The following is a 13,554-nucleotide window of genomic DNA, read 5'->3' as shown; positions in this document are numbered from 1 at the left end:
ATTAACCCTAAGAGCATTACAAATTGTCTATTGATCTTTTACAACAAAAGAACAGCAATGCCACAAGAAACCTTTATTTTTAGACCTGCAAAATCCTGTGTTTATTCTTCTAAAACAGGAGTCAAACAAATGAACCTGCTCTGTTTGGACTTTTGTAAACCTATTCTCTCATAATCCTGAGGCCCCAATCTCTGCGCAGAAGGAAATGAAGAAAAAGTGCTCTGTGCCACGCTGTTAAGTTAAAACACGGTGCCTCCCTTGGTCTTTTCTGCTCAGGCACATCCGAGCCTCCTGCTGGTCACAGCTCACATTGCTGGAGCCCTATCATATGACACCTGCCACACGGACAGGGGAGGCAAAGGCTCTCCACCCGCATTCATGCTGAAACTAGTTCAGTGTCTGAACTACTAACTCTCCTGCATGTAATGTTTAAGCAAAAGTGCTTAACCACAAGTTCACTTGTAATCACTCAACTAGCATTAAACACTAAATGGAAATGGGTTTATAATTCCCTATAAACATTAAGCTCTTGCAAAACCCTATTCCCGTGCTCTGATTTTTCAATAACATGGCCTCCACACAGACCACCTTTTAGTTGGAAAACAGACGAGATAAATTTAAAATGGAGAAAAGCCATGCCTACAGTCTGAATGTACAAAAATAGGGGTAGAAGTAATAAGTAGGTGTTTTTACTCTCAAATTCCTTAGGTAAATTGACCAACCATAATTAACAATGCTGTTACTGCGAGCAGAGAGAAGCCCTGCACTTAATCCCTTCACTTAAATTAAGATTTTATTCATTAATTCACAAAACTAGTCAACTCAAAATACTATGTTTTCAAAAGGCAAAGCCCACCATTTTAACTCTAATAATTAATAAAATGACCAAATAAATTGATTAGTAAATTCTGGTGTTCCTGTGTTCCCCTCCCCCTTCCTTTGTGCTCTCCCAGTGCTCACACATCACATCTTCTAGAACCGAAGTCCTTGAGGGCAGGAACCATTTTCATTAACTTGTATGCTTCTGAACATCTAGCACAACGCTTGGGACACAGTAAGCCCTTAAATTTTGTGGCACAAATTAAAAAATAGGGTGTTACATGCTTGCTATGAAGCATGTAAAAGGAGAGGCAGAGGAGATCAATGTACTTTGCCTCAGGAGAAGCAAAAGGCTTCTCAAAGAAAATTCTCTCTAGCCTCGGGAACTGTGTGAGATTCACTACAAAGATGGGCACTCGGATGAGAGAAGAGCCTGTGCCCAGGCAATAAGGAATGTAAAACCATGTGTCACAGGACAGCAGCATACTCAGGGTACAATCAGTACAAGAAGAATAAGGGAAGGGGCAAGCCTGTTGAGGGCAGGCAGTAACACTGAAATACTGAAGGGGCTTATATGCCAGGTTAAAGCACTCTTCACTGAATAGGCTTTGAAAAGCCCTTAAGGTGATTTAATCCAGCCAATAACACAAAGACACATTCCTTGAGAATCTCTGGCCCAAAGTTGTTTAAAGTCTGGGTTTTCAAAGAATTTTATATAGAGATGTCTCTTTTAGATTATTTGAAGTTTTTATATCCTAGGTTACTGTTCGGCCCATCATTTTCTCATACATATGAAATATATGCATATCTCGGTCTATGCTGTTTCATTCACACAGTGGCAGGTGATAAAGGCTCATTTGAACATCCAATGAAATTCTGTTTTAATTTTTTAAAGGGGGTGTGGAGAATTTTTTAAAAGAAAAGCAAATAATAATGATAACATAAATATCCGAAATTCCTTTTTCATCACAGTACTTAAACATCAAGATATGGGAAAACTACGTCCTAGCCCAGCCCCAGTAAGGTTAGAAGCTGAGGGTGCACTTTGCCTGGAGGCTTCCCCAACTAGGTTTAACAAGACTCTCAAAAAGGACGATCCGATAGGAGCCGTTCTAAGTGAAGGGGTCAACACAAATCTCCTGGCCTTTCACGTGCTCGGCCTAAGGAAAAGTAATGCCGGCTTCTTGCCGTTGACTTTGCCAGGCTTTTAAAAATGTAAGATAAGGTGATATTTGTGAGCCGACTAGATGGCACCGAATAGCAGGAAGCAGATCACAGAAAGCCTCGGGTTTCATTCTTGCAGCTCGGCCCTGAACCAGAGGAAAGCACCGGCCCGGTGCAGGGCAGAAGGCCAGGGCGCCTGCTTTCCCCGGGCGGCCAGGCTGGGCGGCAGGCGGCGCGCCAGGGTACCGAGAGGCGGGTACCGGGGCGCGCCGGGCTGCAAGGCGGGCGCGGAGCAGCGGCTGCCAGGGAGGCCGGCATCCTCCCCAACCTCGGGAAAGAACCTGGGCCTCCGCGACTCCTACCTGGCCCCCTTACCCACGGCGTGAGGCCGCTGACAGGAGGCAAGGGCGCGGGGCTTGAAGAGCAGAGACGCGGCTGCGCCCGCAGAGTCCCCCAGGACGCGGCCCCCCGGGCGCAGCGCGGGGGCGCTGGAAGCCCAGGGCGGCGCCCCCGCAACCCCACCTCACCCGCGACTGCCTGCCTGCGTGGCCACCCGCCACGGGCTGCGGCCCCATCGCACGGGAGGAGGGTGATGCGGCGGCTTTGCCGGTCCCCTGCTCCGCCGCCCCGGCGATCGGGAGATAAAAGTTTGCAGCATGCGGCTCGTCTGCAGTGCGAGTCACATCCGCCGCGCCGCCTCCTGCAGCACCAGCGCTCAGAGAACGAACAAATAAATTAAAAAAAAATAAAAAAAATACTGTTGAAGCCGGTAGGCCCCGAAGCCGGCAGCTCTGCCTCCCGGGCGTGCATGCAGGCAAGCCCAGCATCCCGCACCCCCTCCCGCCCCCGGCCGCGCCTCCCTCCCGGCCTCGGCGCCCTGCCTGGGCCGGCCCCGCCGCGTCCGCCGCACTGACCGATAACCTCCTGCAGCTCGTACGCGTCCCTGCAGATGGGCCAGCCGACGGCCTGTGCCGCCGGGGCTGGGGCCGGAGCCGGCGCCGCGGGCGCTGCCGGGGCCGCCGCTGCTGTCGCGGCCGCGGGGGCCGCCGCCGCCGCTGTCACCGGGGCTGTCTGCTGGGGCTGCTGGACGTGCACGGGCGAGCCGCTCGGCTCCGCCATGATGCTGCCGGAGGAGAGCGGGAGGACGCGCCGGCCGGCGGACGACCTTCCACTTGAAACTTCCCTTCCCTCACCGCCGACACCTCTCGGCCGGCGCACGCCCTCCCCGTCCGCCGCGCCGCCGCCGCCGCCGGAGCCAGCCACGAGGGGAGGGAGCGAGGGAGGCCGAGCCGGGCGGAGGGAGGAGGCAGCGCCGGCAGAGGCGGGGTGGGGAGGAGGCGGCGGCCGCCGCGCTCGCCGCGCGACCCGAGCCTCGTGCGCGCAGTTCTCTGCCTCCGCGAGGGGAACCGCCGCCCCGCCGCCCCGCCACCCCGCCGCCCCCTCCCGCTCTGCTCGCGGCCGGGGAAGTTTCCACCGGAGGGCAGCAAGACGGGTTTGTGTTTGCTTTCGGGGCCCGCGTTCCAGACAATCAGGCTCTCCAGAAGATGCCCCCTGGGGACCCCGAGGGCGGGGTCGTTGAACCGCCGCCAGGTTCTCAGATTCAGAAGTCGCCTCTGCTAACGAGAACCTTAAGTTCATTTACAAGTTAGCGAGAGAGACACCTACACGCGGGCCGTTTTTAGGGCGCCAGTTAAAAAATAACCCAAGTTGTAACTTTCCTGCGCATTACCTGCCAATATCCCTTTCCCACCTTGTCTAATCTAATCGCAGCCCTTCTATTTTTTTTCTTAGTGAAACATGATTCCTTAGGTCGCTGGCTGTTCCCAGACTTTCTTCATTTGTTACCTACCGGCCGCCCGGATCCCAGGGAGGTGCTATAAGGGCCTGTGAAGTTAGAATTTTAAAAATGTTAGGGATTTGGACACTATTTCAAATTCTATACTCTTAATAGCATGCCACATTAACCCCTCTAGGGACAACAGATAGCAGGCATTTCTTTTACAGAGCATACTGTGTCTTAAATAAACTGCGTTGAAAACTCATGATTAATTGCTGCTTTTTTTCCAACACTGTCAAAATTACCTCATCTTTAAAACTGCTATGGTTTAACCATGAGTCTTCCTAATTATAGGTGTCGTATTTCACACTGAATGTTCCCTGTGTTCCCTTGGTAGTAATGACCAAGATTACACCATTCTTGTCTTAAGCAGAAACGGTGCAGTGAAGCAGTGGTCATATTGGTCATTTGGCCAAAATTGTGTAGTTTTCATGACAACTACTGAATAAGTGAGTAAGAATAATGAGCATTATTTAAAAAAAAAAAAAAAAAAAGCTCTAAGAAAGATTGTGATACTTTGTTTTCTGTGTTTATACACAAAAAATCTCAAGTTTTTCTTCTAAAGATAATTGAGAGGCAACTCCAAAACTCATTGGGACGAATGTTATATGTCCAACACTGATATAAACTAGAATGAGCGATGCTTAATCTCTTACAGTATTATGGAACAGATGGGGTATAGCAACTATGGTACTCTGGTCTATAAGCAGAAATTTATGCTGAACTAAGAAAGTGTACATCTTTTATGCATGGGTGTTCAAAAACTGCCTATTGATTTTAATGCCTGTCAAGAAACAGACAACTTCATGAACAAGTAAATTCCAGGCCTCTGATGTTTTAAGTAATGAGGAAAAGGAAACAGGGGAGATCTCTGTATCTGCTCACCTTTTCAAGGGCTGCACCCAACCCCAAAGAACTTTTAAGGACTGCTTTTAAGGGAAAAGAAAAATAATTAAATGACTATGACCTCCATTTTTGTCATATGAATTTATATTTTGAATTTCAAATCATGAAGTGAGACTGTGAAGGCCAAGGAAAGTTCTTGGAACTTAACAGGAAAACATGATGCTGTCAGGATCAATAGCACAGATTTGAATCAAACACAGATCACTTAGTTTCCTGCAAAGAACAACTGTTCCATAGTCACATACCAGATATTTGTACCCAGACCACCACTTTCCAAATGGCTACCAGAATGACGACTTAACAAAGCTGATGTCTCAGTGCATTCCCATCACTACCATCAGGAAATCAGTTTACAGAAGACTATTTACTACCAGTGGCCTTTGGAATCATTTTTATATATGAAGAAAAGAACATGAATTATATTTTTAAATTATAAAATTATAAAAGCATTATATTAGAATTTTAAGTCAATATTTTCATAAACAATTGAGTAAAGTGGTACATAAAACTTAGAAATATGTGTATTTAAAAAGTACTCAACTGTGGAGCACCTGGGTGGCTCAGTTGGTTAATTAAGCATCTGACTTGGGCTCAGGTCATGCTCTCACCAGTTCGTGGGTTTGAGCCCCGCACCAGTCTCTCAGCTCTCAGCACAGAGCCGGCTTCAGATCCTCTGTCTCCCTCTCTCTCTGGCCCTCTCCTGCTTGCACTCAACTGATAGGCAATTTTTTTCCCCCTGAAAGCCTATTACTGAATTTAAACTGAATGATGGCAGGGGAGGAAGCCTTTAAAATATAAGCAAGGTTTACTTCAGTACATAAAGAATACATTCAGTCAGAGACTTTAAAACATAGAAAAAATAAGAGTTTAAATGTTACTGAGCATTTACAACTGCCTCATTATAAGTCAGAGTTTCTCAAGTTCAGCATTTATGATATTTTGTGCCAGATAATTCTCTGTGTTGTAGAGATCTGTTCTCCTGGCCTCTATCACTAGATGCCAGTAACACCCCCCACTCTCAGTCATAACTGTGAAAAATCCCTCCAAATGTCCTCTGAAGAGCAAACTGCTGCCTTAGATGAACCGAATATATAAAATTTTCATCTTTTAAACAGATTATTGTAGTAGTTATTTGCCTTACAAAGAGCTTATATAGGGGTTCAGTTATTTATTCATATATACTGAAAGGGATCAGAATCTGCTACCCTAAAATAATGCCACTTTGGCATAAGGACTATTTTAAGCTGAAGGCAATAAAGAAACAACAGACACAGGAAGAGCTCTCTGCTCTCCCCTATCTGCCTAAAAGCAGGGCATAAATTTCCCTTTTGTAAATGGAATTTCCATTCATAAAGGAAATTTCCATTTGTAAAGGTGCCCCCTCTCCCATACCAGGAAGAAGAGAATGACTCTTATCACCGAGATGGCCCTGAAATGAGTCTGCATGAACAATCTGTATCTATCATCAGTTTACCTTATGTATTTCCCAGTCACCTTCCCATGATTTACCCTTGCTAGAGGCCAAACCCCTTTTTCCCTTGTCAAACCACTTCTCCACAATTTATCACCCTTTGTTAAAATGGTATATAAGCCCCCCGGTTCTACTCATCCCTTCGGGTTATTCATCATGTAGTACTCACACATGTATGATCATTGCACATATGCAAACAAACTTTATTTTTTACTCATGCTAATCTGTCTTTTGTCAGTTCGATTCTCAGGCTTCCAGTTACTAAAGAAGTTCCTAGGAAGTTAGAGGAAGTTTTTTCCTCCTCTGCAGTCCTTTGAACATCTAAGAGAAGATGTGTAGTGTAGTGGCCACAGCCTTGAAGAAAGAAAGTGCCAGAATCAAATCTTGCCCCCAACATGTTTTTTTATTTCTGACTTTGGATACTAAGTCTCAATTTCCTCATTCACAAAATCAGCATAATAATAACTTCCTCGTGGGTTGTTACAACATAATCTGTAGGTAAGCAGCTCAGCAAAATGGCTGACACATAGTAAATGTTCAATAAAATGAAAACCCTCATTGATGTCACCAACATCATTATTATTATCTGCCATGATTTGTAACAAAAAAATATATAGGAGAAAGATATGTAATAATGGCAATCATGAACTGTACAGAATATAAGCTCTCTGACGGCAAGAATTTTTGTTCCTTTGGTTCACTGCTCTTTCCCGGTGCCTGGAATAATATCTAGCACAGAATGTACTCAGTACATATTTGTTGAATGAATATAACACTTTTTAAATGTATAAAAACATGCTTTTAAACATCAGAATGAGTCAGCTATGTCAAGGGTGGATTACATGGGAGGAAACTGAAGGCGGAGAGACCTATTTGAAAGCCACTGCTATAGTCAAGTTAGACAAATATGCATGCGAATAAAGCTCATGATATTAAAGATAATGATGAGGAGGTAGATTTAAGAATTATTTAAGGAGCACAGAAATGGAACTTGATGACAAATGAAGTTCCTTTAAAAATCAAATTGCCCCAATGCATTAAAAAAGTAGATGTACACAAGTACAATATATAAAATGTCTTTAAAAAAATACATCTACTGAAGGAATGGGAGGCTGTTTTGATTGACAGATGGTCTTTCTCTCATGGGTAACCAGTAATCTACTGCAAAGTCACTGCCATTGCATGGTGGGAAAAGGCCAGATGTTCTTGGGTATGAAGAAAATCTATCACCGTATCTTTCATCTCCAACTCTTTCATACTTACTCTTTTAGTAACTGTGTTTGAGGGGAAAATTGTGGAAGAGCTGGATTTTAATTTAAATGATTCCTTCCAGGGGTGCCTGGGTGGCTCAGTTGGTTAAGTATCTGACTTCGGCTCAGGTCATGCTCTCATGGTTTGAGAGCTCAAGCCCCACATCAGGCTCTATGTTGACAGTTCAGAGCCTGGATCCTGTTTTGGATTCTGTGTCTCCCTCTCTTCCTCTTTCTCTGCCCCTCCCTAGCTCACACTCTGTCTCTCTCTCTCTCTCTCAAAAATAAATAAATATTTTTAAAAATAAAAAAAAATTAATGATTGCTTCCAGAGACGAGGATCCAATGTTTTTGAGTTAGGATGATGGCAAAGCATAGTAGAAAAGGAATAGGTTTAAGTCAGTAATAGCTGGATTTAAATATTTACTCTGCATTTACTAGCTGGCAGCTTAAACTCTCTGAGCCTTTTTTTTTTTAAATAGGGACAATCACCCCAGGATGATTGGGTTGCTGGAAGGATGAAATGAGCTGGTATGTGCAACACATCTGACCCACTGCACACACTAATGGCTCCAAAATTTTGGACTGGGAGGGATTCAAGGGTGATGGTGTCAGGGGAAGGTACATATTACAAGTTGAATTATATCCCCTAAAAAGATATATTGAATTCCTAAACCCCAATACTTGTGCATATGACCCTATTTGCAAATAGGGTGTTGGCAAATGTAATCTAATTAAATTAGGTCATTCTGGATTGGATTAGGTTGGGCCCTAATGACTGGTACCCTCATAAGAAGAGAAAATTTGGACCCAGAGATACAGATACACACAGGAAGAATGCCATGTAACCAAGGAGGCAAAGATTGGAGTAACAGGTCTATAAACTAAAGAATGCCAAAGGTTATCAGCAGCAACCAGAAGCTAAGAGAGGTGCATGGAACAGATTCTCCCTTAGAGCCTCCAGTAGGAATCAACCCTGCCAATACCTTGATTTTGGACTTCTAGACTTCAGACTGTGAGAGAATACACTTCTGTTATTTTAAGCCACTCAGTTTGTGGTACTTTGTTAAAGCAGCCCTGAGGAGCCAATATAGCAGGATTACAGGATCTGTTCTTTAGCCAACTGCATTTTATTTGGACCCACTTTAGCAAAGAGCACTAATGGAAATTAGCCACTCTGGAGCCACCAGAGTAGCCACCACTACCCAAACCCTGGACTCTACACCTTATTTTTAATATTACTTTCAACAAATTCTGTGGAGTAAACATCCGCATGGATTCTTGGCAGGGATATCAAATGTCCATCTGAAAAATGCATTCAAGAATATATGAACCTTTCCAACTTTGAAGACCTTTTCCACTTAGCATACTGATAGAGGTGTCATGCTCTTTCCACTGACCCAGCTGATGCTATCTATCATCTGAAGTCCAGAACTGGTGTGATTCTATTTTATTAGGTTTAACACGATTTAGTGTTAAGGTGTCATTACTGCTTATTTCCAAGCCATAAATGGAAAGAGAGGCTTAAATCTATTTTAAGTTGAATTATTGTAAAGACACTGCTTTTTAAATTCATCATATGTGATTAAGAAATTAAACTTACATGAATTAGAACTTACATGTGTTTTCATTATTTCCCAACCAGCTCTTGAAATTGACTTTCTATTGCATTTTATATTACAGACAAAATTGCTCTGGTGACAGTGAATGCCTCTTCATTAATCTCAGAGGTTTCTGACCATGATAGAAAGGTTTCTGGTCCTAATAGAGAATGGTCTTACCAGAAGCCCTAATCTCTGTACCACAGGGGAAGACCTCCATATTTAGCAAGGTTTGTCCTTTTCTAAAGCATCCAAAGGCATTATGGTAAATCTGTGCTGCATACATATTTCTTTTATGATGCAATCTTCCTAAAACCTGATAGTTCTGTCCGAGGCAGAATGACATTAAAATGTAATTAAAAGCAATTTGATTCTGTAGTGCTGACTCTGTTGAAGAATATCAAATAGGAATCCCATTCATTACAGAAAACAGTATTTTCTGAAAATATTTTGTTCATCCCTCTCACCTTCAGATTTTCCCAAACACCAAAGATATTCTCAATACCTCTCTCTTCTTATTAAAAAATCCTCCCACCAAAACTATCCACAAACCCTGAACATTCTTCCATCTCTGCCTCTCTGGCCTCCCTGCCAGGCTCAGATCTTTATCGGGAGCAGTATCTTGGGTTACATGCAGTCTGAGACAAAGGAGGGCCAGGGGCTGCCCTGGCTTGTAAGGAGGGGTATGTAATAAAATACTTGTAATTTAACTTATTAATATTCTTTCATTCAGTAAATACATTTCTAGGGACTATAATTTGCATGGCACTTTGCCAAACACTGTAGGAAAATAAAAGACAAAACTACTTACTCCCTTAAGAATTATAGAACCCACAGGGTGCCTGGGTGGCTCGATCTGGTTAAGCATTTGACTTCAGCTCAGGTTGTCATCTCATGGTTTATGAGTTCGAACCCCATATTGGACTCTGCACTGACAGTGCAGAGCCTGCCTGGGATTCTCTCTCTCTCTCTCTCTCTCTCTCTCTCTCTCTCTCTCAATCCACCCTCTCTGCCCTCCCCAACTTGCTTGGGCATGTGCATGCACTCTCTCAAAATAAATAAACTTAAAAAATTTTTTTTAATGTTTCTTCATTTTTGAGAGAGAGACAGAGCGCAAGTTGGGGAGGGGCAGAGAGAGAAGAAGACAAAGAATCCGAAGGGGGCTCCAGGCTCTGTGCTTCAGCACAGAGTCTGACATAGGGCTTGAACCCACGACCCATGAGATCATGACCTGAGCTGAAGTCAGATGCTTAACCAACGGAGCCAACCAGGCACTGCTAAATAAATAAACTTAAAAAAATTTTTTTAAAGAATTGTATAACCCATAAAATCCCACTTAATCCAATGTCCAATCTTCCAGGGCCCTAGCTACCCACTAAAGTTACCAAAACATGTGAACAGCTAGAGATCATAGAGATGTAATATGATGGGTCAGTTTGCTGATTAAAATAAATGACTTCTTCTGTTCTTGACTGACAAAGTCTAAACAACAACAACAACAAAGCCAAACCATGCCCTTTTAGTGCTAAACTCAAGGATCCTAAGAAAAATGGCAGGAAACGGCAAGAAAACGAAAACGAAGATCCGACTAAAGACAGGAGAGACAGAAGGACAAGTGGATGTTAGAGGTGGCTAGAGATACTTGAAGAGGTAGATGCCTTTGAAATTCAGCAGTTAGGAGAAAAGGACAGGCTTGAGGAAAGAAAAGAATGATGATGGAAGGAAGTTCAGTATCAGGGGCCAGAACTACATCAAAGGAGACACAGTCCAGGTGCAAGCACATATGTCTACACAGTGTGAGCAGTGGGACCATGTCACGCCGAAACAGCGCTGGCCCAGCACGGCATGCTGTCACGCCAGAAAGCTAGCCCCATGTTGCCAGATCTTCCGGTTGTTTCAAGAGAAGCCAACAAATCTGATTTCATGTGAAATTTTTCAGTTTTTAAATATTGGCCCAATTTTAGAAAATGCTGCACAGAATCTGATACCATATACATAATGTTTAAAAACAAGAAAACACTAAACAGAGTCTTCGAATAAGTACACATTCAGTGAAAGATGGATCAGAATAATAAACTCCAAACTCAGGGTAGTCATTACCTCTGGACAGAGTAGTCGGGGGGAAAGGCACACAAAGGGCTTCTATGGCATCTGTAATGTTTTATCTCTTCAATAAAAATCTGCAATAGAGCAAAATGATAAGATTTGTTAGACTGGATGGAAGGTCCATGAGTTTTTATTACACTAGTATCTCTACTGTACGTTTCAAATAGTTCACAGTTATGAAACAATAATACTGTGCAGGTCAACCACTTGTAGTCCACATCAGACCAGGAGAGTTCCCTTTTATGCCATGTTTCAGAGAACTGAGCCCATGTTCAGGTTAGGCCAGGGCATAAAGTACAGATGATCTAGGTGGTTTTCAGTCTGGTTGGGCATCAGAATCACCCGTGCAGCTTGTTAAAAGTCTTCAGGCCTGGGGGTACCTGGGTGGCTCAGCTGGTTAAGCATCCAATGAGTCTCAGTTTTTGCTCCAGTCACGATCTCACTGTCAGACTCTGCGTTGACAGTATGGAGCCTGCTTGGGATTTTCTCTCTCCCTCTCTCTTTCTGCTCCCCCCCTCCTCAAAATAAGTAAATAAACTTCAAAAAAAAAAAAAAACTCTTCAGTCCTGAGTGTCACCTATACCCTACTAAACCACATAGCCCACAGGTAGAAATTGGGCATCTAGGTGATTCTAATGTGCAGTCCAAGTTGCAAATAACTGTGATCACCCAGAGAACACCACTGTGACACAGGAAAGCCACAATAACTAGAAAAGCACCAGAGCTGGGGGGTTTCCAGCAAGGTGAGAACTTGAAAAGGCTCAAAGGTCACTGATGGTTTTCCTGAATTAGACGTGACAACAAATAATCAAAGCAAAATATCAATTTAAAAGGACTAAGTGTTTTTGAAATAAGAACTGTTGAAATAGTAAATATTTTTAAAAATATTTTCATTGAGGAGAGCCTGGGTGGCTCAGTAGGTTAAGCCTCCGTCTCTTGGTTTCGGTTCAAGTCTTAATCTTGTGGTTTTGTGAGTTCAACCTGCTTGGGATTCTCTCTCTCCCTCTGTCTCTGCCTTGTCCCCACTCACGCTGTCTCTGTCTTTCTCAAATAAAGAAATAAACTTAAAATATTATATTTTCATTGAAAGGAAAGGGTTAGAATAAAATAATATTCAGTGCATTATTTTAAAGAAAAAAACTATGTATGTACCGTGCAGAAGCTTCGCACACAGGACGGTGGAATAATGGAATGATGAATGAGACACATCCCTGCTCTCAAAGGAGCTTAAGATCTAATGGGACAGACAGACATGTAAACAAAGAATAAATCCTTTGGGGACAGGGAGACTGGTCACATGTACAAAACTGTAGATTTGCCTCAAAAACTCCACAACTAGACATTGAAGTTATTGGGCCACAGGGTCCAATTCTCTGGTGGCTTGGGTTTGGTGGAGAGACCCCTGACGCTGGGGGAGAAGAGCAGAAGTGAGACGAAGAGCCATTCAAAACAATTTAGACTTCAGATGGTATTAATATATGAAGGGCTCAAGAATGATAAGTTTTGAAAGAATGTTCTCATAAATTTATCAGATTTACCCACAAAAATTAAGCTTTTACCTTCATTTAAATACAGGTTTTTTTTTCTTTCACAAAAGAAGACTTCAGTGTGACTTTCTGTTTCAGAAACCCGCATGTGAATGAATCATTGAGTGAATGAATGAAATGTTAACCCTCATAACAAAAATAACTTTGGATCATAATATATTGCTTCAGGGTCATTTTCAGGAATGTCTATAATACCTTTCACAACACTAACAATGACCACGGCGTTCGGAGACACTGTACCAGGCATTTTAGTTATATTCTATCAGTTGATCTTCATCTAAGACTTGAGGATGTCAATCACATGTTACGCATTTTTATAGATGGAGAAACTGAAGGTCATAATGGTTAAGTTAGTTAAGCTATACCCTAATCTAGTTTATCTGTAGCAGAGCCAGGATTCAAATCTGCTCTGTCCAGAGGCGACTCGGTGGCTCAGTCAGTTGAGCGTCTGACTCTTGATTTCAGCTCAGGTCATGACTCCAGGGTCCTGGGATCAGGCCCAGCCTTGGGCTCTGTGCTGAATGTTGGGCCTACTTAAGATTCTTTCTCTCTCTCTCTCTCTCTCTCTCTCTGCCCCTCTGACCCTCTCCCTAGTTTGCTCACGATCATGCTTTCTCTAAAAAAAAAAAAAAAAAAAAAAAAAAAATTACCAAATCTGCTCCATCCAACTCCTAAGTCAGAAAGTTAAACTTTGCACTATATCCCTCCAGCTCCTGACAAGGCATTTTTGCCATTAATACATTAAAACTTTTAACAAAATTTTATTAACTAAATTTAATTACAATTTAACTTTAAAACAACTGCTGATGTGTAATGCAGTTTAATGCCATTTAAAGCCATAAAATAAGGCTGT

The 13,554-nt window shown here is 43.0% G+C and overlaps 1 protein-coding gene across 4 annotated transcripts in view; it reads right to left on the bottom strand.

Annotated features, from left to right (window-relative positions):
* Positions 1–3,281, bottom strand: part of STK39 (serine/threonine kinase 39) — a 311,497-nt gene extending 308,216 nt beyond the window's left edge. For 2 of the 4 annotated variants that reach the window (XM_047869281.1, XM_047869282.1), the window contains exon 1: positions 2,898–3,280. In XM_047869281.1, coding sequence (XP_047725237.1) covers positions 2,898–3,102 — 205 coding nt within the window. In that variant the 5' untranslated portion in view covers positions 3,103–3,280. Of the gene's footprint in view, positions 1–2,897 lie in introns of all 4 variants that reach the window. The other 2 variants (XM_047869279.1, XM_047869280.1) reach the window with 2 other exon arrangements.
* Between the last annotated feature and the right edge of the window lie 10,273 nt (positions 3,282–13,554).

This window comes from Prionailurus viverrinus, chromosome C1 (assembly GCF_022837055.1).
Source record: "Prionailurus viverrinus isolate Anna chromosome C1, UM_Priviv_1.0, whole genome shotgun sequence".
Lineage (NCBI taxonomy): Eukaryota > Metazoa > Chordata > Mammalia > Carnivora > Felidae > Prionailurus > Prionailurus viverrinus.
This window is presented reverse-complemented; position numbering and strand designations above follow the sequence as displayed.